The sequence below is a fragment of the Ambystoma mexicanum genome, chromosome 3q, assembly GCF_040938575.1.
Source record: "Ambystoma mexicanum isolate Mex_15411 chromosome 3q, UKY_AmexF1_1, whole genome shotgun sequence".
Lineage (NCBI taxonomy): Eukaryota > Metazoa > Chordata > Amphibia > Caudata > Ambystomatidae > Ambystoma > Ambystoma mexicanum.
The window spans coordinates 68,568,639-68,594,519 of record NC_090926.1 but is presented as its reverse complement, the minus strand read 5'-3'; the positions used below and the strand labels follow the sequence as shown (position 1 = coordinate 68,594,519).

Sequence of the window (25,881 nt, the reverse complement as noted above, 5' to 3'; positions counted from 1 at the left end):
GCAACTTGTCGTATCGACCATAGGATTGGGTGTGCCAGTTTCCCAGCAACAATAGTTACGGTTCAACAGGCACAGGTTCCCCCAGCACCACCGTCAGTCTGTTCAGAATTCTCTCCCAGAAGCGCATCAGCAGGCATTCCCATAAAATATGGAAAAAGGTGCCATCTGCTCGATCTCAGGCATCGCTGGTGGGCAGCCCACCACATCTAAAGAGCAGTGTGCATGAGTAATATGTTCTGTGTAGGACCTTGAGTTGGATCATGCAAAACTGGGAGGAAATTGCCACCTCCCTTGGGGACATCTAGGCCTCCACCCCGTCTATAGCCCCACCTCTGCCTCCCACCTGTGCTGCAGATTAATCAATTCTCGTGATAAGGAGATACATGGTACTTAACAGAGGTAACCTTTCTATTAATCAGTTGCTCTACAATGTTGGCCTCTAGAGGAGAGCAAAATGGGACATTCTGTATATTAGCGAACTGGGCATGCAGTGCATGTGTAAATTGGATATGATGGAAGCTCTATGCCGCTGGGAGCCCACAGGAGAGCTGTAAGGTGGGAAAGGGAACCACACTCTCCCAGTATAATACTTGACCATGGGTCAGAATGCCATGATGGGCCCAGGTCCCAAACACCCTGATCTTGTTGATTTCGGACAGGAGCAAGTTTTGCCACAGAGGATGGGCCAGTGTCGGTCTCCCACCCCACCCCACCCAATGCCCCGAAGTGCTGACCCCCAAACCTTAACCACATGTTTGGGTTGGTGATGGTAAAGCCCTGTCATTGCCACCGCGTACAATATTTGAATCAGCTTGACCTCTCCCATCCAGCCCTGACATGAGGTATATGTGGGTCCCTGTGTATCCAATGATTTATCACCACTATTTGGGAGGCCCAGTAATAATGCAGCATATTCGGCAATCCTATACCCCCTTCCTAAATGGAATGCTTTAGTGTAGACAGGGAAATCCTAGGTTGCTTCCCACTTCACCGCAGGTCCCTAAGGGCTGTGTCCAACCTGGAAAACTTCATCCGGTGCACTGGGATGGGGGTATTCTTGAGGACGTATAGATACCTGGGCAATGTGAACATCTTAAATAGCGCCACCTTCCCCAGAAGTGTGGTTGGGAGGGTGTTCCAGTGTCACACATCATGCAAAAACCTCTCTGTGATTGGATGTAGATTGCAAGGGAGAAACTCGAGGGGACCAGGACTAATGTGAACACCCAGGTATCGGAAGCCTGTCTGTGAAATCTCATAGGGGCAGTCAGGGGGAATCGCCAAGTCGCCACCCTTTATTGGAAATGGGACTGATTTATTCCAATTAACCCCAAGGCCCGTAATTGCTTCACTATCTCTGAGACACAGTCACGGTGGGATAAGAGACTTTCATGTCGCCCATAAATATCAACAGATCAGCATAAAAGGAGACCCTATACTCCTGGCTGTTGGGCCAGTGGAAAACCCTGTCTTCTTCAGTATCCTTGCTAGGCTTGCCATTCCCACCAGAGCTGGATTCGGTCTCCCTGTTAACCTGCCTCTGGTATTTATCTCTTAAGATTTCATGGATCTTTAGGTGTTGGCCTTATTGGGTGCTGGCCCCAGGTCCACAAGACGCTCACCTGAACTATGCCCGGTATCCTGGCATCTCCTCTTCTTGGACCCCACTGGCTATGCCTCTCACCACGAAGCACACCTTCCAGCCTGTGGCCACCATAGCTTGGCCAATGCAGGGTTTGCAATTTGGACATTACTGACAACGATCACCTTTTTTGCTGCCTTAATTCCTTTGATGGTCTGCTTTTCTCCTGCCTCCACCACTTCTCTCTACTTGCCTCCTTCTTCCTGGTCTTGCCCTTCTACCGCTATCACTCTTCCGCCACTTGGTCTTAACCTTCTCATAATTGCACCTCTCCCTGCTCTTGCCACCTTCCATCCCCCTACTGATCTTGACTTTTGCTAACTGGTGCCTCTTGTATCCCTCCTCATACTCCTGATTTTTCCATTCAACTCGTACCATTCCCTTGTTGCCCCACCTCCTCTCTACTCAGTCACTGTGTCTCCAAACTCCCACACCTCGCCCCTAGGAGGGGGACATTTTATAATCTGACACATAGGTTCACTCTTACTAGCCTAAGCTAAGACATCTGTGTGGTGTCATGATTGTGTGCATCCAGCGACACAGCTACCCCAGGTACAGTGTGAGCTAACATTACAAGAAGGGGGGCTGTTATGGCTCCCTGCACTCTATCCGAGTGGGTTTGCTTCTCTCTCACCCCCTTCTATTTTTGGCCTCTGCAGCTGCCCCGACTCACGCTCATAATGGGTATGCTATGGCTCACACTCTGCTTTGTGGGCGGTGACTGCGCATATTATTGCTCTTCAAATAGGACTCTTTCTTTCGAGTACCAGTCTCTTGCTTGTCCACCATCCTATTTAATATCTACATTAGACCACTTCTTGATCTCTTGGATGTACCGGGTGTCCATTATGCCAATTACGCTGATGCTACCCAGGTCCTCTTTGAATTTTCTGGCATTCATGCCATTGACTCTAAAACCGTGAATGACATCTACAAAGAAATTCAGATTTGGTTGGCCTATAATTCGCTTGCCTTGAACGATAGCAAGACCACGCTCATCAACTTTGACTCAGGCCCTTGCCTTAAGAAAATTGATGTCAAATATTCCCACTTTTCTATCATGGGCAATCAATTACCACAACAGTAAAAACTTTAGGTATTATACTGGATTCTGAGCTATCCATGAAAGAATATGTAGCGAATGTCTGTTCATCCTGTGGACAAGTCACTAAACTTCTCCATCACATCAGGCCCTATCTTACTACCAAAAATCGATCTTTCCTGGCTACTGCGTTAATCAACTCGCACCTGGACTACTGTAACAACCTTCTTATAGGCACCTCCAAAGCCAATCTTAAATGTCTGCAGACAACACAGAATGGTGGCGTTTGGGCCATTTTTGGATTAGCAAAGGGTGACCATGTATCAGATTTTAGAAGAAAACTCCACTGTTGGTTGCCTGTCAAGGAGAGAGTCAGACATAAGATCTTGTCAACATTCCGTGGTACTATAATACTTGGAAAGAAGAATTTCCCAGTTATTGCCCACAAGAACCTTGCGCTCTAACATATCCAATTCACCGAACCAAACTCGCTTTCTTCTAGATTGGTTTTGAGGTACACGTTTTGAAGTTCGGGCACCTCGGGAGTGGAAGGCATTGCCCCTCTTCATCAAATCTTCCATATCATTATCCATATTTTAAAAAACTATGAAGACCTTTTTTAACTCACTTGACTAGACTATTCCTATCTTACGCAATTGATGCCTGGTTCTCTCTCTTGTTTTCTTGTTCTGTTTGATTGTATGGTTTTATGTGCGCTCTAAGGCCCAAAGGCATGTGGCTCTTACAAAAAATAAAAATAAATGAATAAAGTTACCTCGACATAGGTGCCTTGTCCCCAGTAGACGAATCTGTAATTGGTACACGGCCTTCTGTGGGACCCCTGCACTACAAAAACCTGCCTTTCTACTCGTGCAGCACCGTACATCATTTGGCTTGCACCTTACAACACTTGGTTGGCATGGCCAGTGTTCCATTTTAAGGTTTAAAGGTTTAATTTCTCCTTTGAGCAACAAGTCCTGTATTTATGACTGAACTCCAATAATTTGGATCAAAAAGATCATGTCACCGCTTAAAATATTTATCTCTATTGAAGTCACCAGTAATATCGCAAACCAAGTATAACAACACTAGATGTGTACTTCCACTCTAACTATGTAGCAAGACAACCAAACACACAAGTGCAGAAGGCAGCATTCCTTGAGAAGTTGTACCACTGTAAGATTCCCTGCCTGCAGAAATACAACAGTGGATTCAAATGCAACAAAGTTCACAATTCATCTTTGAAACTAGTAACAAGAAGCTGATAACTAACATACCCTTCCACCCACAATCATTAAACTGTAGTTACTGTGCATACATTCTGCACATTCTTTAGCCTTCAAAAAATAAAAGAAGGACAAGTACAGTACAACACAGTGCATGACCCTATGCAATACTTTTATGAGATATTTCACCCTATAACAAGGTCACATGTTCTCAGAAACAGCTTGCGCACCTTCAATCCCCATCCCCTGCAGGGTCCCCCAAGGTTTCTGTGTCTCCCCCACCCTCTATAATATTTTCACCAAGCCCCTCTTCGACTGTCCTGGACTCCATCGGCATCTCCTACACGAATTATTCCGACAATACTCAGATCCTCCTCCCCCTGACCGGCAACTATGACAATGACTCCATGACCATCAACAAGATCTACTCGACAATCCAGGCCTGGTTGGCAACTAACTACCTATGCCTCAACGATGACAAGACTGAGGTATTACTGGTGGGAACCCCTGCAATGCTCAGCAAGATCAACCCACTATTCACATCCTTCACCATTGATGGAATTCGGATCCCAGTCTCACCCTCTGTAAAAACACTTTGGGTCTATTTAGATGCCACCCTTTCGCTCACACAGCAAGTGAACGCTATCACATCATCAGCGGCCTGCACGAAAAAACAGCTAAATGCCGCCGACAATTCCTTACACCCTCTAGTTCCCTTGCCATCGCACAAGCAATAATAGGTGCAAGGCTGGACTACTGCAACGTGCTCTTCATTGGCACCTCAAATAAAAACATTAACAAAATGCAGATTATCCAAAAAAATGCCCTAAGCTCTGCACTAAACCTCGCCAAAAGAGACCACATATCCTCAGCCAGAAGTTAAACCCACTGGCTCCCCATGCGAGAGAGGATCATCTTCCAAACGCTCATCATCACTCACAAATGCCTTTCTAGCACAGCTGCAGTCTACTGGGCACAAAATGTTGTGAGCCAAAACCTTCAAATCAGAGAGATGAATGCATGCAAATCGCCTTGTGATACCTAAATTTAACCAGATCAAAGGAGGTGGCTCAAGCTTTGCCGCCTTGGCAGCTGCACACTGGAACTCCCTCCCCCATAACTTACGCACTGAGGAATCTTATTGGGCCTTCCGCAAAGCCCTCAAAACTTTGCTGTTTACCTAACTGCTGGACCTCGATACACATGCCCAATGGACCGTAATGTCTTCTGTGACACTCTAAGCTGTATGTAATATGCTTTTCCTCTGTAACTGGTTGAAACAGCACCTTGATGCCTATGGGGTTATGCGCTTTACAAATGCAAAAATGATAATAAATAAATAATTAATCTATTCTTGTTTTGCACAGGTTGCCAGCAGCATTTGTTGTTGCATAAACATTTATGAAAGACTCTAAATTGATCAGGTTCCACGATTAACACTCTGAACCCTTATCACATACAGCCTGACACACCCACAATGAAATACCGTTTGTATATGAGGATGTTGTCACAATTCTTTATTTCCAGTATGCTTCTTGTGCTTCCAGTTCCGCATCCATCTTTTTATACTAAAAGAGATGTTATGTAATATGATTTGCGGACAGAATTTGCTGCTCTTCTGTCTAATCCATTTGAGGAGCTCCGTTTATACCGTTATCAGATGAAATGATATATTCAAAGTTTGATATTGCATGTAGTTTTGCTATTTTTGTACCTTAGGGCTGGTGATGCCGGAAGTGCTTCTGAAGCCTCTAGGGAGAGACCGGTTTATGTAGTCAATTCCCATAAGGTCCTCGCCTCCTTCCACTTTCACGCTAGTCTTTTGCATGCATAGGTGTGTGCAGATCAACTTGTGGGGGACGGGATTCCTTTGTGTTTGCATCCAATGAAGATGGGTATTTTAAGAGCAATCAATGATTTCATAACTGTGGGCTAGCACTAAGTGGCAATCGTATTTGCAACTTGTAATGTACCTTGTGATGTATTGCAGGGCACATTTGTAGCATCCTGTACTATTTTTTTAATATCTTTCCTTACCTTGATCTGCAAGACATCTGGTTATCAAATGTGTGATATTTTTAGACTCCCTCCTCTTCAGTTCGTTTATGGCTTATGGCTTATGCTTAATGCTTTCCTAGGTGGATGTTTTCAGAAGCTTGCTCTTTCAAAATATTTGACTTGTCACACGCTTGTCAGGACACACGCTCCATCTTTGCATCACTTGAGTTTAAAGTTTCTTTTAGGCGCTAGAGCAGTTTTAGGTCCCATGCAAACAATGTATGAGATTATTTAGTGGGTCCATATTCTAACTACAAATGTATGAATCTTCTCAGTAACTTTATCAGGGCATGTTACAGGTCTGGAGAGATGACAAAATCACATTAGAATAGTCATCAGCTAACGGTTCTATCCAGAATTACTATAGGTTTGCTTTCATTACATAAATGTATGTTGTCGCTTCTTCAACGAGAATCCAATTAAGTTCATAAAAGGAAGAATATTACTTTACAGTTCTTGGCATCTGGGTATGATTTGGGATTTTTCCTGGCTTCGCTCCAAAGAATTATGCCCCTCAGGCTGAGATCAAGCATCTACAAGACAGCCCTCGGATCCCATCCGCTTTTTCACCTTAACCTCTCATGGTTGAAGTATCTTGTATATGTACATGTATTGCATGAGCACACCAAAGACTCTTCTGTATAAAATGTGACATAACTGCTGCAATCGCCCCCTAATGTCACACTTATCACCCTCTCGTCCAAATATTGGCGTCCCGTCTCGATGCACCGCCTATCGCCCAGTTCAGAGGTAGTGGAAGGAGGCCTTCACTTGTTTCCACCAACTCTGCCAGTACTGCTCAATTTACAGATTAATTAAAAGCAGAACTACTGCATGTGTAGATGGCAGTTATTAAACCATAAACTAGGCACATTTATTTTTCCTAGGAGGAGAGCTTACTTTCAGGCTTCCCTCTTGGGTTACTGATTTGGGCATAAACTCATTTTGCCATTACTGTTACTGATATACACAATACCTAACTTTGCTTTGATTGTGTCATTTCAGATATATGTGATACACTGGCTTGTCTGCTACATAAGCATTCAAGTTCTGGTAGGGAACTTGAGTTTATGGCAGCATTCTCGTTTGCTAACATGTCTTTTACCATTCCAATGTAATTCATCAGTTACTAGATCATGGGCCTCATTACAACTCAGACGTTAAGGGTTAACGCCGTCGTTAACCCTTAACGCCTGATTCCAATTTTAACGGCTGCTTTTAGCAGGCGTTAAAATCCATGGCGCTAAACCGCCTTGGTGCTAATTACGGCACCTTAATTTACGGTGCCGTAATTAGCGCCTTCCCCACTCCCATTATGCCCTATGGGGCAAAAATGGGAATGGGGAAGGGTAAATGGGAAATGGGGATTTACCGCCCCACTCACTTTGGAATGGGGCGGTAAATCCGCCATCCACCATGGTGTAAACATAGTTTACACCATGGTGGTAAAGTTGGTGTACTTACCGCCTGGGTCGTAATGACCCCACATGTATTCCAGCTCTGAGTTTCCATGTTTTATGTAGTGGACCAGTTAATTTTGGCTCTGCCACATCACATTGCACTTATGTTCATAGAACATGATATGCTAGTGTGCCATATAGAGTGCAGTTTTAAATCAGGAGTTGATACACACACAGTGGTTGATGCTATTTGATTTGTGATCTGGTCATATTATTCTATGCAATTTATCTATAAAACCGGCATTGGATACCTACCTTTTACAAATTTCACCAATCGTTTTATTCTTTCCTATGTCATCCCATATCCGCTTTCAAAAGAAGGGGCTAGTTGGGCTAGTGTTTCCTTCTTAGGTGTTTTCTAAGATCACTTTTCCAAGTGAATTCTTTCTCACATTGAGTGCACTGATATGGTCGCTCACCAGTATGTATTCGTATGTGCCCTTTCAGATTATCCGCACGTCCAAACCTTTTGGGACAAAATGTACATGAATATGGCCTGTCACCTGTATGTGTTCTTTGATGCGTGATAAAATTTGCCTTCCAATAGAAGGTTTTGCCACAATCAGAACATGCATATGGCATGACTCCTGAATGGTATCCCATGTGTTTAATAAGCTCCCCCTTAAGGCGGTAGCTTTTGCCACATTCAGTACATGTGTACGGTGTCTGCACTTGCTCTGTGCCCGGATGACTATTATTAGATGGGAACTTCAACAGTTTACTCCTATTCTTGGTATTTTTCTGTGATAACCTTTCTTTGGCTCTTCCCAGATGCAAATTGAAATGTTCTGTATTGCTAAAAGCTTTGTTGCATGAAGTTGTTTTCTGTCCCCCCAATGCCTGGAAACCCTCTGGCTCCAGCTGGCACCCAGAGTTGGTTTCCTTGCCGGAGCTCTGCAGCATTCTGGTGTTTCTTCCAGCCGATGAAGCTTTAAATGGTGCTGCAGTTTTGGTACATGGTGTGGCCCTTCCAACATTCTTTCCGTCCAGCATTAATCCTTCACCTATTTGATTGAAACGACAGTCGATAATTAGACCTCATCATAAAAGAACATATCTATGCAGAGAATACATTATTCCAGAAAATAACAAAAAATGTGTCTATTAAAAAAAAAATAACCCTTTTTGCCTTTGGGTTAATTGAGTGGTTAAAGCTGGGTAAACGTGAAATTGAATTAACACAGTTTAAGTAATTGCTAAATGGATTTATGCCAAACCACCAAGAAGCACAGCCGATCTACTTAGTGAGGTATATGATGTAAATCTAGTCAGAGGTGTCCTCTAAACCTGCAACAGAATGAAATAGCCATGGCGTATGTGATAATACATGGCAGTTTCTTCCCATGCCGAATAGCTTTTGAACCTCTCAACAGAAATGCATGATATTTTACAAACACGAGTCAAGCTTGTCAAATAATGTTTTCGAAAGTTTTTTGCTGATTTGTGGTTAGGTGCTCACATTTTAAGGAATAGAATGTTGGTATTTTCAAAGGACATGCCAATATAAATAACTATGGAGCAGTGAATGCCACTCTTATGATATATAATGAACATTCACTACTGCATAGTTAGAGGTGTGCATCTTTGTTCAAAAGAAAAAACATGTTTGGAAGACTTATAACTTTCCCCCCCGCCCCCCGCCCCAAATCAACACCAAACGTTGCAAATGATTAAGTTGGGTCACATAACATTTAGTTGTGAAATGTGATGCTGATTGGTAGAGACGGAAAAAATGTGTAGGAATGTCCAAAAAGGGTTTATAGTCTTTAACCGACAATTTATTGAACTTGGGCAAAAAAAGACAGCAAACAATTCCCCGTAGACTGTTGAGTCTATGCCCCTCCCTAGGCTGGAAATGGGAACACAGGGTCTGACAGACCCTTTGCAGCGGCCTAGAAGAGGGAAGTCGCTGGCACAGAGAGCAGGTAAGTGTGTTTATGTATGCGTTTGTTTGTGTGCGTTTGGTGGAGGGGTGCAATGCTTGTGAGGGGGGGGGGAGCGAACACGGTTCAGGGATGATACAGAGTTTAGGGGTGAAAAAGAATTTCTCACAAGTGGGGGAGATGATGGGGCATGGGGTGGGTGAGGGTTTTCTCGCACCCTTTTATTGGATGCAGCCTTCAACTGGCAGGTTTTAGAAGTAGAACCCCAAAACGTGTACTTAAGAGAACCTCAAATGGCAATAGTGAAAGAAGAAAATTCCACTGGACGAAAGTTCACCAAATTTGAAAGACAAATGGCACTACACCTCATTCAAAGCTTTCCCCGGTAATAGCAGTAATGGCACATTCTGATTCGGCACTTTTGCTCAAAAACCCAAAATGTTGCCTTGCAGTGTGCGTACATAGCTTTTGCATATTGTGAGAAACTTGAAGGTGTCTCTCTGGCTAAACCTCGAGGATCTGTCATCCAGGTTGCTAGGACACGGCCATCGCTATTGGATCCAGTTCCTGGGGGTGGACCAGTGAGGGCGGATCATCTAGATGGGGGTCCTCTGGAAATGGGAGTGGGACACCGACGGGTGAGACGCACTATTCCCCTTCCTTTGACACCTTTTCCCCATCCTCTCACATAGGACATGCCAAACCACTACCCCCACCTCCTTTTCCGCCGTAAACACTTTCGCACAACACTACGGACAAAGGACCAACAATGGAGCCGTTAACCTGACAAGTCCCAATACCAGGGTCAGGCAAAGTCAGGCAATTGATCAGAATCGCATACACCTGACGACCCTTTCTCTTCCACACAGGGATAAAAGGTGGAGCCAGAGAGCACAGTACGAGAGAGGAGAGCACGGCAGACAGCACGTTGAGACAGCTAGCACGCGGCAGTTCAAAAGAAGGAGAAAGACAGTGGGTAGCGAGAGGGTGGCGAGGACGGAAGCGACCTTTCCCTTTTCGTAACAGGCCCGTAGAACCTTACGGGAGGAGAATCTAGGACCTCGAACAATTGCACAAGTGTCCTGCAGCAGATGTCAGCAGTAAACAAAGTAAGCCTATGATGAAAGGCAGGAGCGAGGGAAACTCATGCGTCAGTGGTACCAGCCTGGACTCCGAAGAAACCAACACGCAGGCCGTTCATCACAACCAGTGAGTCGTGGGGAGAACTGATAAGAACCAGGCTGTGATGAGTGAGAATCGCAAAGTGGCAAGGTAGAACCAAAGCTATTGAACTTTGAGTGAACTGTTAAGTGTGAAGGGGAGAACAGCTGCAAAAGGGAAAGCGGCACTGTGGTGGTGCCAATTCGAGAGACTCTGGTCGAGTCCCATATGAGAGAAACTACAAGTACCAGAAGGCCTTCGGAAGGCCTGCGAAATAGGTCAAAGTGGTCATACAGAGGGTCAAGCAAAATCTGTGTACAATCGAAAGTCTTTGATCTACTATCACTGTGAAAGAAAGGGAAGTTAATCCCATAGCGAATGTGAACATTGAGAAACCAAGGGAATTGACCCCTGTTAAAGTCAAGAGGGGTCTGGGCCCGAACAAGGAAGATCAAGGTGTGAAGCCATCACCCGAGAAGATAAAAAGGCAGAGAAATGTCTGAGCCCAAACGAGGGAGATCCAGGGAACACCCAAAGTTTGAGAAAAGAATAAGAGATGCAAAGAGTTACTATTGAGAAACAGATGAAGCTACCACCTGAGTACTGACAGTCAAGAGAGGTCTGCTCCAAGCCGAGGGAGATCCAAGGGCAATGCTTTCATCAAAACTTCATGTGGAGAGCAATACAAGAAGGATCAGCCCAGAAGAGGGGGAGCCAGGGGTGAAGCGGTCACCCTAACGGAATTTTAAAGTATGATACAAAAAGGGTCAGCCCAGAAGAGGGGGAGCCAAGGGTGAAACCATCACCCATATGGAACTTTGATAATGAACTTTCATTTGTTAAAGGAACTTTTGTTTTTGATTAACTGAATACATCAGGCCCGAAGGCAAGAGACTTTCTAAGGAAACGAGACTTGGCCATTGATGGTCCTGAGAACTGTATGGAACTGTCATCTCATGCTAGAGAAGGATGAGACTGTACTGTGCTTCATCAACACCACCTTACCCTGTGCTCAAAATGTGGGTAAGGGAGACCCAAGCTACCGCCTCCTGACTTCTTTCTTTTTCTTGAAACTTGGCCCCACCCAATTTTGTTTTTAGTGTAAGGAATTGGCAATAGGTTTTCTTAGTATAGGCCCTTTTAGTTGACACGACACAACTAGGACTGCCTTCTTTTTCATTTGATGGTCGACACCCGTCCCCAACTGAGATTTATGTTTAGATTAGGCATTTGTCCAACCTGCATACCATTTTCATTGTTCAATAAACACCCTTGAACTGTGATCACTTGTGTCTGTCTTACTTGTTGTCACCGTGACTTACAGGTTGGCAAGGGCCATTAAAAAAAAGGACCCCTATTCGCGGTACTGTAAGGTAAGTGGCACATAGATCAACAGTTACCAAGAAATGGCAACATAGTCGAAGACCAAGGGAAACAGTTTCCCAGTACTGACAGCCTGAAGGACTTGTCCGTTTCCCCATAACAAATGAGCGAAAGCCCAGTGGAGTGCAGCCGAAGGCTGTGCTCCACTGGTAAAAGTCAGGTTATGTAATCCAGACAAAAGCAAAAGGTTTGGGGGGTTCACAAATGGAGGGAAAGTTGAACTTAAGGGAAATCTTTCCTAACACCTGCATTGCAAGCAGCCTATTGGAAGCTCACTCTCTCCCCCCTGCCTTCTATCCTCTACCCCACCGCTGAACTCTCCAGCTTCAGACCCGCCCTCAACCAGCTTCCTCCAACCACACCCACAGATGAAAAAAAGGTAGGGCTTTCCTTGGCAGTCTTCTTACATGTATTGGAGCTGTGTGGCAACCATGAAATTGATGCCTGTAATCTGCGAGTGGGCCTCATCACGAGTTGGGCGGTAAACCGGAAGTATTACTGCTGGATTACTACCCGCACTAATAACATTACTGCCAACCAGTCTGGCAATATTAGCGACGGATCAAGGGTTGGGTGGTAACTGTAATTCCCCATTGGGGTCAAATTTGCAAATTGTATAATGCTCTAAGCTGGTTTCTTTACTGTTCTAAAATGGAGATATAATGAAACTTTAAATGTTATATCCTACTGTCAACATACAAAATATACAAGGATCTGGTGATAACTGAACAGCAGCAAAGGAGGAAAACTCCAGCAGAAACAAAGCCCAGAGAAAGAAACTATGGGCCTGATTCATGGAACGTTTTCAAATGGGATTGAGCCATTATAAAACACTTCCATGAATCAGGCCCTATGTATTTAAGAAAATCTTTAAATCAAATATTAACATTTCTGTGTAGATTTTATTCGTCACAGCATGTGGATTCCAGTATCTTTGTGGATGTGTTTGAGCGTCACAAGTGACGGGTTCTAGGCTTTATGCTGCTGTACGCAGTGCTTTTTCCATGATAATAAATAAAGATTTAAAAGCCACTCAATGTTACATTCTTCTACCAACACGTGAGATGTAAATATTATGCGGATGACACCCAAGTACTCATCCCGCTTACAGGTGACTATGAGCTGGACAAGAACACCCTCAACTCCATCTACGCCACCATCCAAGCCTGGATGGCTGACAATTGGCTTTGTCTCAATAGCAAGAAGACCGAGCTTTTACTTATTGGGTCACCAACCATTCTAGGCAACCTTGACAAACAATACACCTCTTTTACCATCGACAACATACCGATTGCGGTATCCCAATCAGTCAAGACTCTAGGAGTCTACCTCGACTCTAATCTCACCATGGACAAGCATGTTAATGCCATAGCCTCCTCATCAGCATACTACGCCAAACTCATCTACGCAGCAAGACCCTTCCTATCCTCACAAAATGGCCTCACTATTGCTAGGGCCATCATAGGATCCAGGTTGGACTACTGCAACGCACTCCTTGGTGGGACCTCCGGAAAAAACATCGCTAAACTCCAGCTTGCCCAGAACAACGCCCTCAGGGCCGCTACAGGTTTTTCCAGGAAAGACCACATTTCTGACCTTAGGAGGCAGGTCCACTGGCTGCCCATTAGGCAGAGGATCATCTTTAAAATCCTCTCCCTCACCCATAAATGCCTCCATGACCTTGCTCCCCCCTACCTTGCCCAGAGAATTTCACGACCCACCTCGGCCAGGCCCACCAGATCTGCCTACACCAACCTGATTTCTACCCACAAGACTTGTAGAGTACGTGCGGGCGGTTCGAGCTTCTCAGCCCTAGCAGCCTCACATTGGAACGCTCTACCTTCGCTCCTCAGGGGGATTGACTCTCACCTAGCCTTCCGCAAAGCCTTAAAAACTAGGCTGTTTGTCTAAACCTACCTGCCTTTATATCTACAGGCATACGAACGTCATTTGTAACTATGCTCCGCTCCTCTCTCTGTAACTAAGTACCTTATGTTTCCTATGTTTACATAATCTTGCTGCTTACGCCTTCATGTAATAGCGCCTCGATGTCTATGGGCTGCAGTGCGCTCTACAAATGTAAAAAAATAAATAAATAAAAATAAATAAATAAATAGTGCCAGGAGACAAGGCTTTCTTTGTAATTTTAGCCCAACGGGGTAGATGTGCCACTCTTTAAAATTGCCATGAAGTGTGGGTGGGGGATTATGGCACAATCTTTGGGTAGTGGCAACACTGGGAGTGATAACATACAACATGACACCACAGGTCTAGGCCTGTTTTTTTTAATGACTCTTGGCTTTCCACCAAAACTAGAAAGTGATGGATTGAAGGTATTGAATTATAATTGTTTTGGTTGGTCTGCACCATTACAGGAGGGACCAGCCATTTGTAAACCTGTCTGGGCCATGTCACCAAAGGCACTAGTACAGTCACAGCAACCTCAGACAGGTATTCTCTTTGATTGTTGTTGGGTTGTGGGACCAGACATTTCACAGCATGCAATTCAACGGATACTCCTCACTCTCTCCTTCACCAGGACCCTTATGTGCCAGGTCAGGACCCTCATGGGCATCTTCTACCCCTTCATCACTCTTCACGTCCTTGGGCTCTAGTTGATTCTTCTGTCCTTGTCGCCTGTACTCTCCCTCTTCACCATCTCTTCTCCGCTTTGCTGTATGACGCACTCTCTGTGTCCAAAACTGCCTAATTGAGCGCTTCCGCCTCAGCGTGGAGTCTCCTATTCTGCACCTCCTTTCACCTCCTCTGGCCTCCTCCACCTACCGAATTGTCCGTCTGGCACTAGTGTCTTCCTTGGTATTGAAACTCTGCAACAGTGGCAGTTTAACCACAGGTGGCAGTTTCTTTGTCAACAGCTCCTGCAATGCCTCAGTAATTGTAGTGAACTTCAGGCACCCCTTCCTCTTTCAGTCTTCCCTTTTTTTAAAATGGGCCAATGCCCTAGCCATGTGATCTCAAAGGGAAGTACTCCTACAGCTTCTTCCTCTGAAATTATATCAGTGCCCTGCCACCAGGGGTTCCATCATTTGCCTCCACCTTTTTCGGTGGAGGTTGAAATTGGTGGATTTTTTGGAAGACATTTAACTTCCTAATTAGGGGGTTGCGAAGAGGTCACCTGTTTGTCACCTGTAGAGGAAACCCTGAGGGCGATGGGGTCCACCTGCTCCATGATGCAGCCCGGGGAGGCAGTATAACAAGGAGCGGCCACAACTTCCCAGCCCTTGCTTGGTTGCTTCAGGAATACAGTTTGTGCCTAAATGATTAAAAAGACCCCAGTCCAGTCAGGGAGAAGTATGCTTCATGGGTGGGGTGTATGCATGCAACGGATTTATAAGGCACAAATATAGTTAGAAAGCAATGGAGTGCTGTAAAAGGAAATGCACTCATGGTTACAATTAGCGTGTTGAGGTAGCAGAGGAGCTGACAGATATGCTGGGGGAGAAGGGTAGAGGGAGAGCATCAAAGGGGAAAAAGTATGGTTGAGTGGAACGCTTAGCAATTGGTGAGATGATCTTTGACAAGTAGGGTCTGAAAGTCCTTCCTGAAGTGTAAGTTGGAAGGGATCAGTCTTATCTGCACTGGTAACATGTTACAGAGAAAGACTGCCTACCAGAAACAAAAACAGTTTTCTGTTTTTTTCCCTACAGAAGTTTGTTGTTTGCAGTCTAGAGATATTGCAACTTCTCATGATGTGCAGGCATCCAGAGATAACGATTTTCTCAACTAGGTACGGTGGTGTTTTTGATGTGACTGCTCCGTAGATGAACATAATGGATTCTTGAAGAAGTAGCAAGTGCACCTCCTTGAGGAGGTGTTGATGTGTCATCCGTGACTCTTGAGAGTAGGATGTTGCCACCATTCAGGCAGGAGATGAACAGGGCTTCAGCATTTTTTCTGAAACTCGGGCAGGGATCAAAAGATGCAGATGAGTCAAGGCTGGTACCATGATGTCCGAGTCATCCTGGTGATTTGTGTTTTGAGAGATCACAGGCAATGGTAAAAACAAGTGATTTTACACTGCAGGGTTTGAAATCACCAGAAGCTGGGAGCCATTTGGTTCCTACTTGTAGCCTAGTAGAGCCTGGATAGCTGAACACCAACAGCTACCAGGACATACCTCCGACCCCACTGGCCAACTGGTGTCATGTAAGTATCCCTATGTGACATGAACTCTGGGTATTTGTGAATGCCTCAAAAGGAGGCTTGGGACACATCTAGAAGGCGTTTACACCATAATGGTCATATATAGTTTACCTTCACATGAAAATTGGATTTCCAACTCACTAGTTTCTAATTCTTTTTCCCCAAAATTCTATTGTTAATAACCCGTAGGCAAACAAGGTCCATTTTTTCCAAAGCGCACAGCCCAGACCTTTGGACAGATTTGGACCAGATCCAAAACAACTTGGGCATGAAGTGTTAACTTGCGGTCCATGCTTGGCCATGCTTGGTTTGGGGTTATTCCATGTAGTAGTTATTTAAATACTTGATAGAGAAGTGGGGACCCCCTTTTCAAAATATAGATAGCTATCTCTGTGGCAATTGCCAAAACTGGGTGTTTTTAGAAATGAAACAGCCGCCATCTTGTTTTTCTCACAATATGAGAGATGGCCGCAGCTATACCTGAGGATAATGGAAAATGAAATATTGGAAAAAAGCCATTTTGTGGTCAAAAACATGCAAATTGCATCAGGCTACAGGTGGGGTGGGGGGGTTTGCTAGAGGGCACCCAGTGCAAGTTGGGAGTTGAGGGGGTCTAGGGACTGAGTGTGCAACACCAAGCATTCTGTAACCTCGGCTATAGCCGCGAACAGCCAACATCTCAAAGCAAACTGAATCACAGAAACAGTGTGTTGTGGGAGGAAAGGGAGGGGAGGTGAGGAGGCCATCCGGGAAGTGGGGGCAGTTGGCACAGATGAGGGGGCACTTAGTGAGTGCCTAGGGGGGCAGGAAAGTATTTTTTGGCCAGTTATCCTAATATTCGCTGCTATTTTTCCAATATTCAAGGCTATAAAGGGCTACAAATAGCAGAGGGTATGTGTAGTTCCGTAACCGCAGTTAAGAGTTTTTTTTATAAAAGATGCTATAGTGGCGTCGGGGGTAAACAATTACTGGCCATGGCTGAAAGCCACGCACAGTGACACGATAGCCATCCAGGTCTCCCATCCATGCAGTAACCAGGACAGACCCTGCTTAGCTTTAATGGGAGGAAGGGGCCAGCCCCCTCAGGCCATGTTGCATGATAAATGAGCCACAGTTACAAGACCACTTAGAGAAATGGGCTGGCCCTTTCCTTGCTTTGAAGGTAAGCAGGGTCAGTCCTGCTTTGAAGCTAAGCAGGGTCAGTCTAGGTTACTGCATTTACGGGTGACTGAATGGGCATCCAAATTATTATTATTTTAAACCGTTGTGCACTAGCTGAATTGCAGTCTGCTATTTGTAGTCCCACAATCAAGATGGGGCGGAATCATTCCACAATTGGACACTTTTTATCTAGCATAGTTATTTAAGGATTTATAGAATTGAGTGACACTATGGTATGTGTACTTTTCAAGTTATCTTTTTAAAGCAGAGTATTGTTGAAGCCAGACATGGGGGTGAGGAGGGGAAATGATGAGAGGGCAAGTAAGTCATGAGTATTTGCCCACAATGTGGCAAGAGATTTTGCAATCCTGAGCAGTGGTGCAGTTATTTTCCCCCTGATTGTGGCTGCTTTTTAAGGCACAAGTAAAAGACATGTGGGTGGACAGCGTAACTTTTTTTCAGATGGCGGACGCAACCCCTTGTTTTTTTTTTAGGTTGGCAAGCTTGCTCAAGTACTTGGCTACCAGGATTTTACTCAGGTTGTCATGTACCCAGTGTAGCCGCTTATCCACAAGACCACAAGCACTTGTTTGTATTGGGATTTTGTTTTCCAGGGAATATTTCATGACAGATTGTTGAGTTTAAAAGGTGTGCCCGTTTTATACGTTGCCAGTAGAAGGTATATTGAACTACATTCCTATACTTCACTTTAAAATATATATTCACTTACTGTGCATATATTCATGGGTGCCAACCTTTGATTTTCGCTATGTTGCAAAAGTACCTGGGCATATGTTATTCTTGCAGCTGGTCATTTTATTCCCTTTTCAGTGCTGCTTAAATGTGTTTTTTTTTGGTCATGTGATGCATCACAACTGTCAAGAGACCAGCCATAAGAAAAGGGGATTGTAGCACATTGCTTAACCAAATTGTGTGATCCTCTGAAAATAATGTAATCTAACTGTGCACTGACTAAAAACATTGTGAGTTCTCAAAGCCTGCAATCTTTTATACATAATAAAAAAGAAAAAAATATATATTTGTATTGCTACAGTGAGTTTCCAATACACACAGTAACCGCAACGGACCCTACTTAGCTTCAAAGCGAGGAAAGAGCTAGCCCCCTCAGGCCACGTTGCCTAATAAATGAGCCCATCTTACAAGACCACTCAGAGCAACACGGCTTGAGAGGGCCGGATCCTTCCTCACTTTAAAGATAAGCAGGGTCGGTCCCCGTTGCTGCATGGATGGGAGACAGTCCACAGTCCCGAATGCTGCATGTTCTTCTAGTTTTAAATATCTCCTAACACACAGCATTCCTTGAAAGTTTTGCACTCAGAGACCATTTATATTGCCTTTTGCTGAATTGCATTCTGGTATTTGTAGTCTACCAGTCATGATCGGGGGGAATAATGCCACAATTGTACACTTTTTGCCTAACATCGGATATATAAGGATTTATATATTTGGGTGAAACTATAGTATGTGTACTTTTCAAGTTATCTTAATAAAGCAGAGTATTGTTGAAAGCCAGACATGGGGGTGAGGAGGGGAAATGATGAGAGGGCAAGTAAGTCAAGAGAGTTTGCAATCCTGGACACTGGTGGAGTATTTTCCCCTAATTGTGGCACAAGTAAAGGACACATAGGTGGACAGCGTAACTTTATTTCAGAGGGCAAACGCAACCCCTTGTTTATTTTTAGGTTGGCAAGCTTGCTCACGTATTTGTCTACCAGGATTTTAAAGACGCTTATTCACAAGACCACAAGCACTTGTTTTGTATTGGGATTTTGTTTTCCAGGGAATATTTTACGACAGATTGCTGGGTTTAAAAGATGAGCACCTTTTATACATTGCCAGCATATTTATTTGAACATTTCCTCTCTCAGGTTATTTTTCTGGTGTTCATTACTTTTTCCAGTGCTATTTTGTCTTGCGCACTTTCGTCTAAGGAGTAGGTCTATTGAACTACAATTGTATATTTAACTTTAATATATATATTCACTTACTGTACATATATTCATGGGTGCCAGCTTTTCATTTTCGCTATGGGGGCAAAAGTACCTGGGCATATGTTATTCTTGAGGCTGGACATTTTCTTTCCCCTTTTCCGTGCTGCTTAAATGCGGCTAGTTGGGGTTGTCCAGTCACCAAGTGATTGGCCATAAAAAAAGGGGCTTGTAGCACGCTGCTTAACCAAATTGTCTGATCCTCAACAAATAATGTAATCTCACTGAGAATTGCCTAAAAACATATTGAGTTCTCAAAACCTGCAATATTTTATACATATTAATACCACTGTCAAAACAGGTCAAAATCAGTTTGGGATTGAGGAACGTCTTTGAGTGATGGGTGAAGTGTTTTAAAATATAGGGTGGCTGTGGCCAAAGGCCATGGCTAGTGTTCTGGTAGTGTTCTAAAATATACAGTGGGCATGGGCGTACGCCGTGACCACTAGCCAAGTGCAGCAAAAATCTATGGAATAACAAAACCCTTGAAATTCAAGGGAAAAAACTTTAGTTGCATGGATGTTAAAGTGAGAACTTAACGCAACAAAAACTCTGCAATTCAGCTAAAGCCACCTTAACTTCGCACCCCATGTTGCGCAGCCTATGACTACAATGATGACATCACAGATCACATCACTGATGACATCACTAATTACAAGTTGTAGGAGAACACTGATGACATCACAAATGGCATCACTAATGAAATCACTTGACAACACTAATTACATTGTCTGTAACAGATTACATCAATAATGGCATTAGACATAACATGATTAATAAGTTAACTCATAAAAACTTGGATTTTGTTAATAACAATTTAGGCCATGGATTTGGCCATGATGGAGGTTGTGGTCACTGGCCATCACAAACACCATAGCTGGTGGTTAGTTAGTGTTGCAAAATACCATTGTGCATGGTTTCAAAATATACAGTAGGCAACGTTGAAAGCTGCAGTCAGTGGCCATAGCAAAAGACCATAGCTAGTGCCCATTAATATGTTAGAATATACAGTCGGCACGGCCAAAGGCTATGACCACTGGCTAGTATTGTATTGAAGACCATGGCTAGTGGCTGGTTAGTATATATAATACACAGTGGGCACGTCCGAAGTCCATCACTTACGGCATGTTAGTATTTTAAAATATACAGTGGACATGGCCAAAAGATGTACAAACTGCTCAGGGTCAAAGCCCATGGCTAGTGGCCCATTTATATATTAGAATATATAGTGGACACAGCAAAAGATTGTGGCCACTAACCAGTATTGTGCTAAAGCCCATGGCTAGTGGCTGATTAGTGTATATCAGGCTTGTCCAACCTTTCTGAATGTGGGGCCGAAGCATTAACTTTTTGTCACCCAGTGGGCCAGCGTGCCAAAAATCAACAACCTCACCCCAAGCAGTATAATAAAAAGCGATATTGTGTGACCTTTGACACAACAGCATCACAGGCAGTGATAGCCATGCAGTCCCAAAGATAGCGTTTGGTGTCATGGGCAGTGATCAAAGGTTAGTTGCTTGTGATTTCTTTCAGTGTCTATGTGTTAATATTTTTCTGAAATAACGGGGGCGACCGAGCGTAGCGAGGGAGTTATAAGGTTCTAGGGAGGGTTTGGGTTCCGCCACCCAAGAATTTATTTTCAAATATGGGGTTGAAATGGTGCATTTTACAGCAGAAAAGGTGACCAAAAAGCCATAAGTTTACAATCAGTTCTAAAGGGGAACATGAAAATTCCATGTCACCAACAGCAGAAAAGAACATTTTACAACATAACACATTTTAATGATCAATGTGTCCACAGTGTAAGACAGCACTGTCACTGATGTAACACATTGTCATGCTGGTTGTACCCAAAATATGCCTCTGTAGCAACATGTCTATGCTGGCTGTTCCTAATTTAGGCCAGCATTGTCCTGTATAAAGCATGATTGATGCTGCCTGAGCATGTGCAGTGTGCCCAATACATATGGTAGCTTATCTCTGCAATACACATTACTTCTGTGGTGATGAAAGAAGCATAATTCAATTCAACAGATAAAATGTGGAAAAGCGATCATCCAAATGTGAATATAATTGAAGAAACGCAATGTGAGCACAATCTTAAAGTATGCAACCTAGCACGCCTAGTGCACACTTTACCTTTTCTTTCACCAATAAATCGGGGGGAGAGCACGAACGCAGTCCCCCACTACCAGAAATAATGCAGTTGTGTATCCCGCATTTGGGAACATAGCAGGGGTCAGCAAATCCGATGTGCAATGGGTAAGCCTCACCCTGGGAGATCTGCCCTTGAGATCAGATTCTCCCCTGCCAGCTAAGTATGAGTTGCATGCAAGAGGGCAGGGGTTGGGTCAGTTCTGGGAAGCCCCGCTAAGCGAGGTTGAGAAGGCAGGCCCTGACTCTGCCCCAACCCCCCAACCCCCGGAAGCTCTGAGCGTCTGCAGAGCTGCCTGTCCCACGTGTAGGGGGAAGCTCCAGCAGGCAGAGCCCAGCAGAAGAGCAGATTGTAGCGCAGTTCCTTTCTCCCATCAGGCCCTGCTCGGCCCAAGATTTTTATAAATAGCAGGATGGCTCGAGCAGGCCTGTTGTAGTCTGCCCACTGGCCTGTCGGCCCCACACGGGCCCATGGCCCTCCTCAGCGGAGCTGCTCAGCGCTGGCCCCATTGACACCATCATAATCATTCTGGACCTCGACGCTCCACCACCCCTGAATCTCAGAGTTCTGCTCAATGACAATGCTGAAGCTTTGAGATCTTTGCCGTAACCATATGCCGTGTTGTGTCAGCCGAGCCTGCACAGCGCCAAAGGCAAGTATTCCCTTGTCCGGGCCCAGAGGTCACTGAGTCTTCCAGTGCCATCCACTTGGCACGGCCTACTGTTCCCCGCGTTTTCTACCCGCAAATCAGCACCACTGCCAAACAGAACTGCATCATTGGGGCCCATCACTGCTGCTCTCCAACTTGACCCCAGCCCAGCGCAAAGGCACCCATGCTTCTGGTCTGATGCTGAAAAGCCTGGCTCTGCTGAGATCCGAAAGACAAGAACTAAGGTATTTTGGGAACATAGTACTATTGTTTTTTGTGTTGCAACTGTATCAGCTCACACCTCTCCTGAAGGGTATAGGCTGCCCTCAGACTGCGCTACCAAAATAGTGAAAATAAGTTATACCTGTTGGGCTTGCTTGTTTCACTTTTATGATTGGGATCACTGCTGCATGGGTATTAAGCGCGTTATAAATAACCTATCATATCAGATCATATCATAGATCATAGATCAAGATCATAAGCAACTTCCAGAAACCTTGGCAGGTGGTCCACTGAGGCCCATTTGCAGGTTGCACTGTGTTATTGGGGCACTACTAGGCTAACATATTGTGCTGTACATGTGGTATTCGCCATGCTTTGATACCCCACTGGCCACATCTATAATGTCCAATGTACTTGGTATAATGCATGACATTTTCACCAATCCGCACTGTGCTTAGAGGTAAACGTAACTGAGCTCCCGCTGTTCTTCTTTGTCTCGAGACGAGGAAAAAAAGCACTGCAAAGGTTAAGTTTCTCAGGTGATAAAGGTTCATCTTCGGTGACATTCGCAATCCAAAAGAACGATTTTTGGGGCAGACAGGCTGTGTCGCCGTAATCCCTGCTAAACATATGTCCAGAGATGACAAACCTTGAAAGTATCTCCGCACAATGGCCCTCTGAGCAACGGCCCACGGCTAATCAGGGGTTCAGGAATCCGCTGTGCTGCCCACGCCGAGAGTAACTCCTGCACAGCACCTGTCCACATAATCCTTCGCCCGGGCCAGCACTCTCTTCTCCTGACCTCGCCACCTCCTCCCTTCATCTCGGCTCGTCTTTTGCCCCTCGGAGCACCATGCAAGAGAGGAACGGGCATGTCTGGGCCGGAGCCCGTTCCTCTCTTGCATGGTGGATCCTACTTGCCTGAAATGGGATATTTAAATGCAAAGTAATTGCTACTATATTAATCCCATTGTTCATAGTTTGTGGGAGTACTGGGCAATTGTATGGACCCGCACTCACTGAAATGAATGGTATTCCCGAGGTAACCCTCACTATGCCGTGATACAAATTAGTCTCTCCTTAGTCCATCATCAAATCTCAAGATCTTCTTGACGAATGTATTTATTTCTGCAATGTTTGTCGGATATCCGACAAACATTGCATAAATAAATAAATTAATGCTTCGTGGCTGAGGACTGTAACTACCTCTGTTGACCCCATTTAAAAAATAAAAAAATAAAATCTTTTTTGTTTTACTCAAGAGTTGTCCAACATACGGCCTTGCGGGCCACACAAAATGGCTTGGCGGGCCGCATTGTGGCCCGCAGCCCGTATGTTGAACAACCTTGGTGTATATAATATACAGTGGATACCTTTGAAAGCTGTACCCACTGGTGAAGGCCAAAGTCTATGGTTGGTGGCCTGTTAGTGTTTTAAAATATACAGTGCCCATGGGTGAAGACTGTGGCCAGTGTCCATGATTGAAAGCCATGATTAGTACCCATATATAAAATATAATTGGCCACGCACAATGACCATGGCTGAAGGCCATCCTTAATGCTGGTTACTGCTATAATGTGATCTGTGATATCATCATGTGGTCAAAGGCTGCGCAACAGGTGGCGCGAAGTTAAAGTGGCTTTATCTGAATTTCAGGGATTTCGTTGCGTTGAGTCCTCACCTTAATGTCCATGCAAGTTTTTTTCCATATAATATGATTCATTTTTTTTTCAGGGCCTGCGGTAGCAGCCCTGTTGTTATGGTTAAGTTGCTTAACCCATAGGAACAACACTTTTTGGGCAGCTTATAACTTTCCTCCCCCTGGACAAATCCTTACCAGACTTTGCAGGAAACGTATATGGCTCCGTCAGATTGATTCTGCAAAGTTTGAGGTTTTGTCAACGGGGTGCAAAGTTATAGGGGGTCCCAATATTTCTCTTTTTTCCATAGATGCAATGGAAAATAATTTTGCTCACGTCTACAGCTCAAACCACTGGACTGATTTTCACCAAATTTGTGGCAGGAGAGGCGGCTTGGTCCCGAAAGTGTGATTTTGTAAATTTTGTGTAAATCTGTGTTAGCAGAATCACATGCAGTAGCCTTTGGGAACACTACACACAATTAAGACTACAAGTGTCGGGTACAATTTCACCTTTGGTAGAAGCCTGTACTACACAGTACTGTGCTAGCAGTGGCTGAGCAGCCAGACTTACCTCAAGAGTAAAGTGAGCAGTGCAAGAGGTTACACAAAGGACTAGCAATCAAAGTGATTCAAACAAACACTTGCTCAAGGTTTCTTTGTAAAAGAGTACACATTTATTTACGCAGTCAGTTGGAAAACATTCCACTAGGAAGAGTAGCTCTATATCATAATCTAATATACTACAATAGAAAACCAATCAGTTTCTGAACAAGTTCAGCTCCCCTGAAGTGGGAGCAAAATGGCACATCAGTTATTTTAAAAAGCGGTAAAAAGACAAGGTTAAAAGAATCAAAAGCACAAATAATTTCAGAGGTAGGGCAAATAGGCCTGGGCCAGAGTCTTGGATAGGATAGCACAGTTCTCGTAGTAAACGGTTAAGTCTTTGACATGATTTTTAGAAGTAGTTGGTCAGACGAAAAGTTAGATGTTGGTTTAGGGAAGGACAAGCCTTCAAAGTTGGGAAAGTTACACAAACTTTCACTGCAGCCGAACGGAATTCTGGGCCGCACTTGCACAGTACCTTTTAAATGAAGAAGAGCTGTAGCTGAGGCAGTTGTTCCTGGCAGTTCCTGCAGATCTCGCTGTTCCTGAGCTTCAGTCGTGGGGACAAAGAGGACATCGGGAGGTTCCTGCACTGCCCAGGGACGAGGCCACAAGCTTGGCAAAACTTCGGTTTAAGGTGTGAGTGCCTTAAAGACCACAAACTGGTATCCTTCCCACTGGCTATCAGGTTTTAAACAGCACTCTGAAGAAAATTCGGCCAGTATAGGGACGGTGTCCAGGAGACATACGAGTTGGTTGTTCCCACCAAACTCAAGGGAAGAAGTTAACCTTGATGGGCTTCTTTGTTGATGGAGTTTCAGGCAATTCAGACCTGCAGCAGGGCTTCACCGGTGGACCAGGAGTTGCAGCAGTCATCTTCCTTCAGCTCGTCTTCGGTTCTTTCGTTCCAGTGGTCGACTCTGCTTTCCAAGTCCCAGAGGCCTGCTTTTAAACAGTTTTCCCTCATTCATTCCAGCCTGGCTGTCACTCACACAGCAGGGTGGCTGTCCTTGCCGGACAGCCAGCCGGCCAATCACGCCAGAGTGCATTCAGGTCTCCTAGGAGACTAAGCACAGGGAGTTTCGGGCACCTCCCCCACATCCTGTCCACCCGAGACACTCAGGCGCCAGAGGAGGGCACTGAAGCCCGCAAAAGACCAACGAACAAAGGGACCAAACCTGGTTTGGCACGCAGAGTTTAACACAAGAAGGACCTTTTCTAAAAGAAACGGCGAAAAAAGTCGACCATAGTCTGTTTTTACAGATAGGTCTTGGGTGCCATATTGGAAAACATGGCTGACGCGATTTTTTGCTACCAGTGTTCGCAATCAGGAAAAATAATGGTAGTTTGTTAAAAACCACTGCCACCAGCCATTTCAAGTAGAAAAGGGTAACATTTGACTGTTACATGAGTGTTTAGAC

At 44.6% G+C, this 25,881-nt stretch overlaps 1 protein-coding gene and 1 non-coding gene across 6 annotated transcripts in view; both read right to left on the bottom strand.

Annotated features, from left to right (window-relative positions):
* The window catches only part of LOC138582142 (zinc finger protein 154-like), a 210,961-nt gene that overhangs the window by 33,669 nt on the left and 151,411 nt on the right, over positions 1-25,881 (bottom strand). For 4 of the 5 annotated variants that reach the window (XM_069653161.1, XM_069653160.1, XM_069653159.1 and 1 more), the window contains one exon: positions 5,413-8,432. The exons of the other annotated variant lie outside the window; for it this stretch is intronic. In XM_069653161.1, the coding sequence (XP_069509262.1) occupies positions 7,762-8,432 (671 nt within the window). In that variant the 3' untranslated portion in view covers positions 5,413-7,761. Of the gene's footprint in view, positions 1-5,412; positions 8,433-25,881 lie in introns of those variants that run through there. 5 annotated transcript variants of the gene reach the window in all.
* Positions 21,350-21,511, bottom strand: LOC138448160 (U1 spliceosomal RNA). Its single transcript, XR_011260013.1, has one exon. It is a non-coding gene; the product is annotated as a U1 spliceosomal RNA (small nuclear RNA).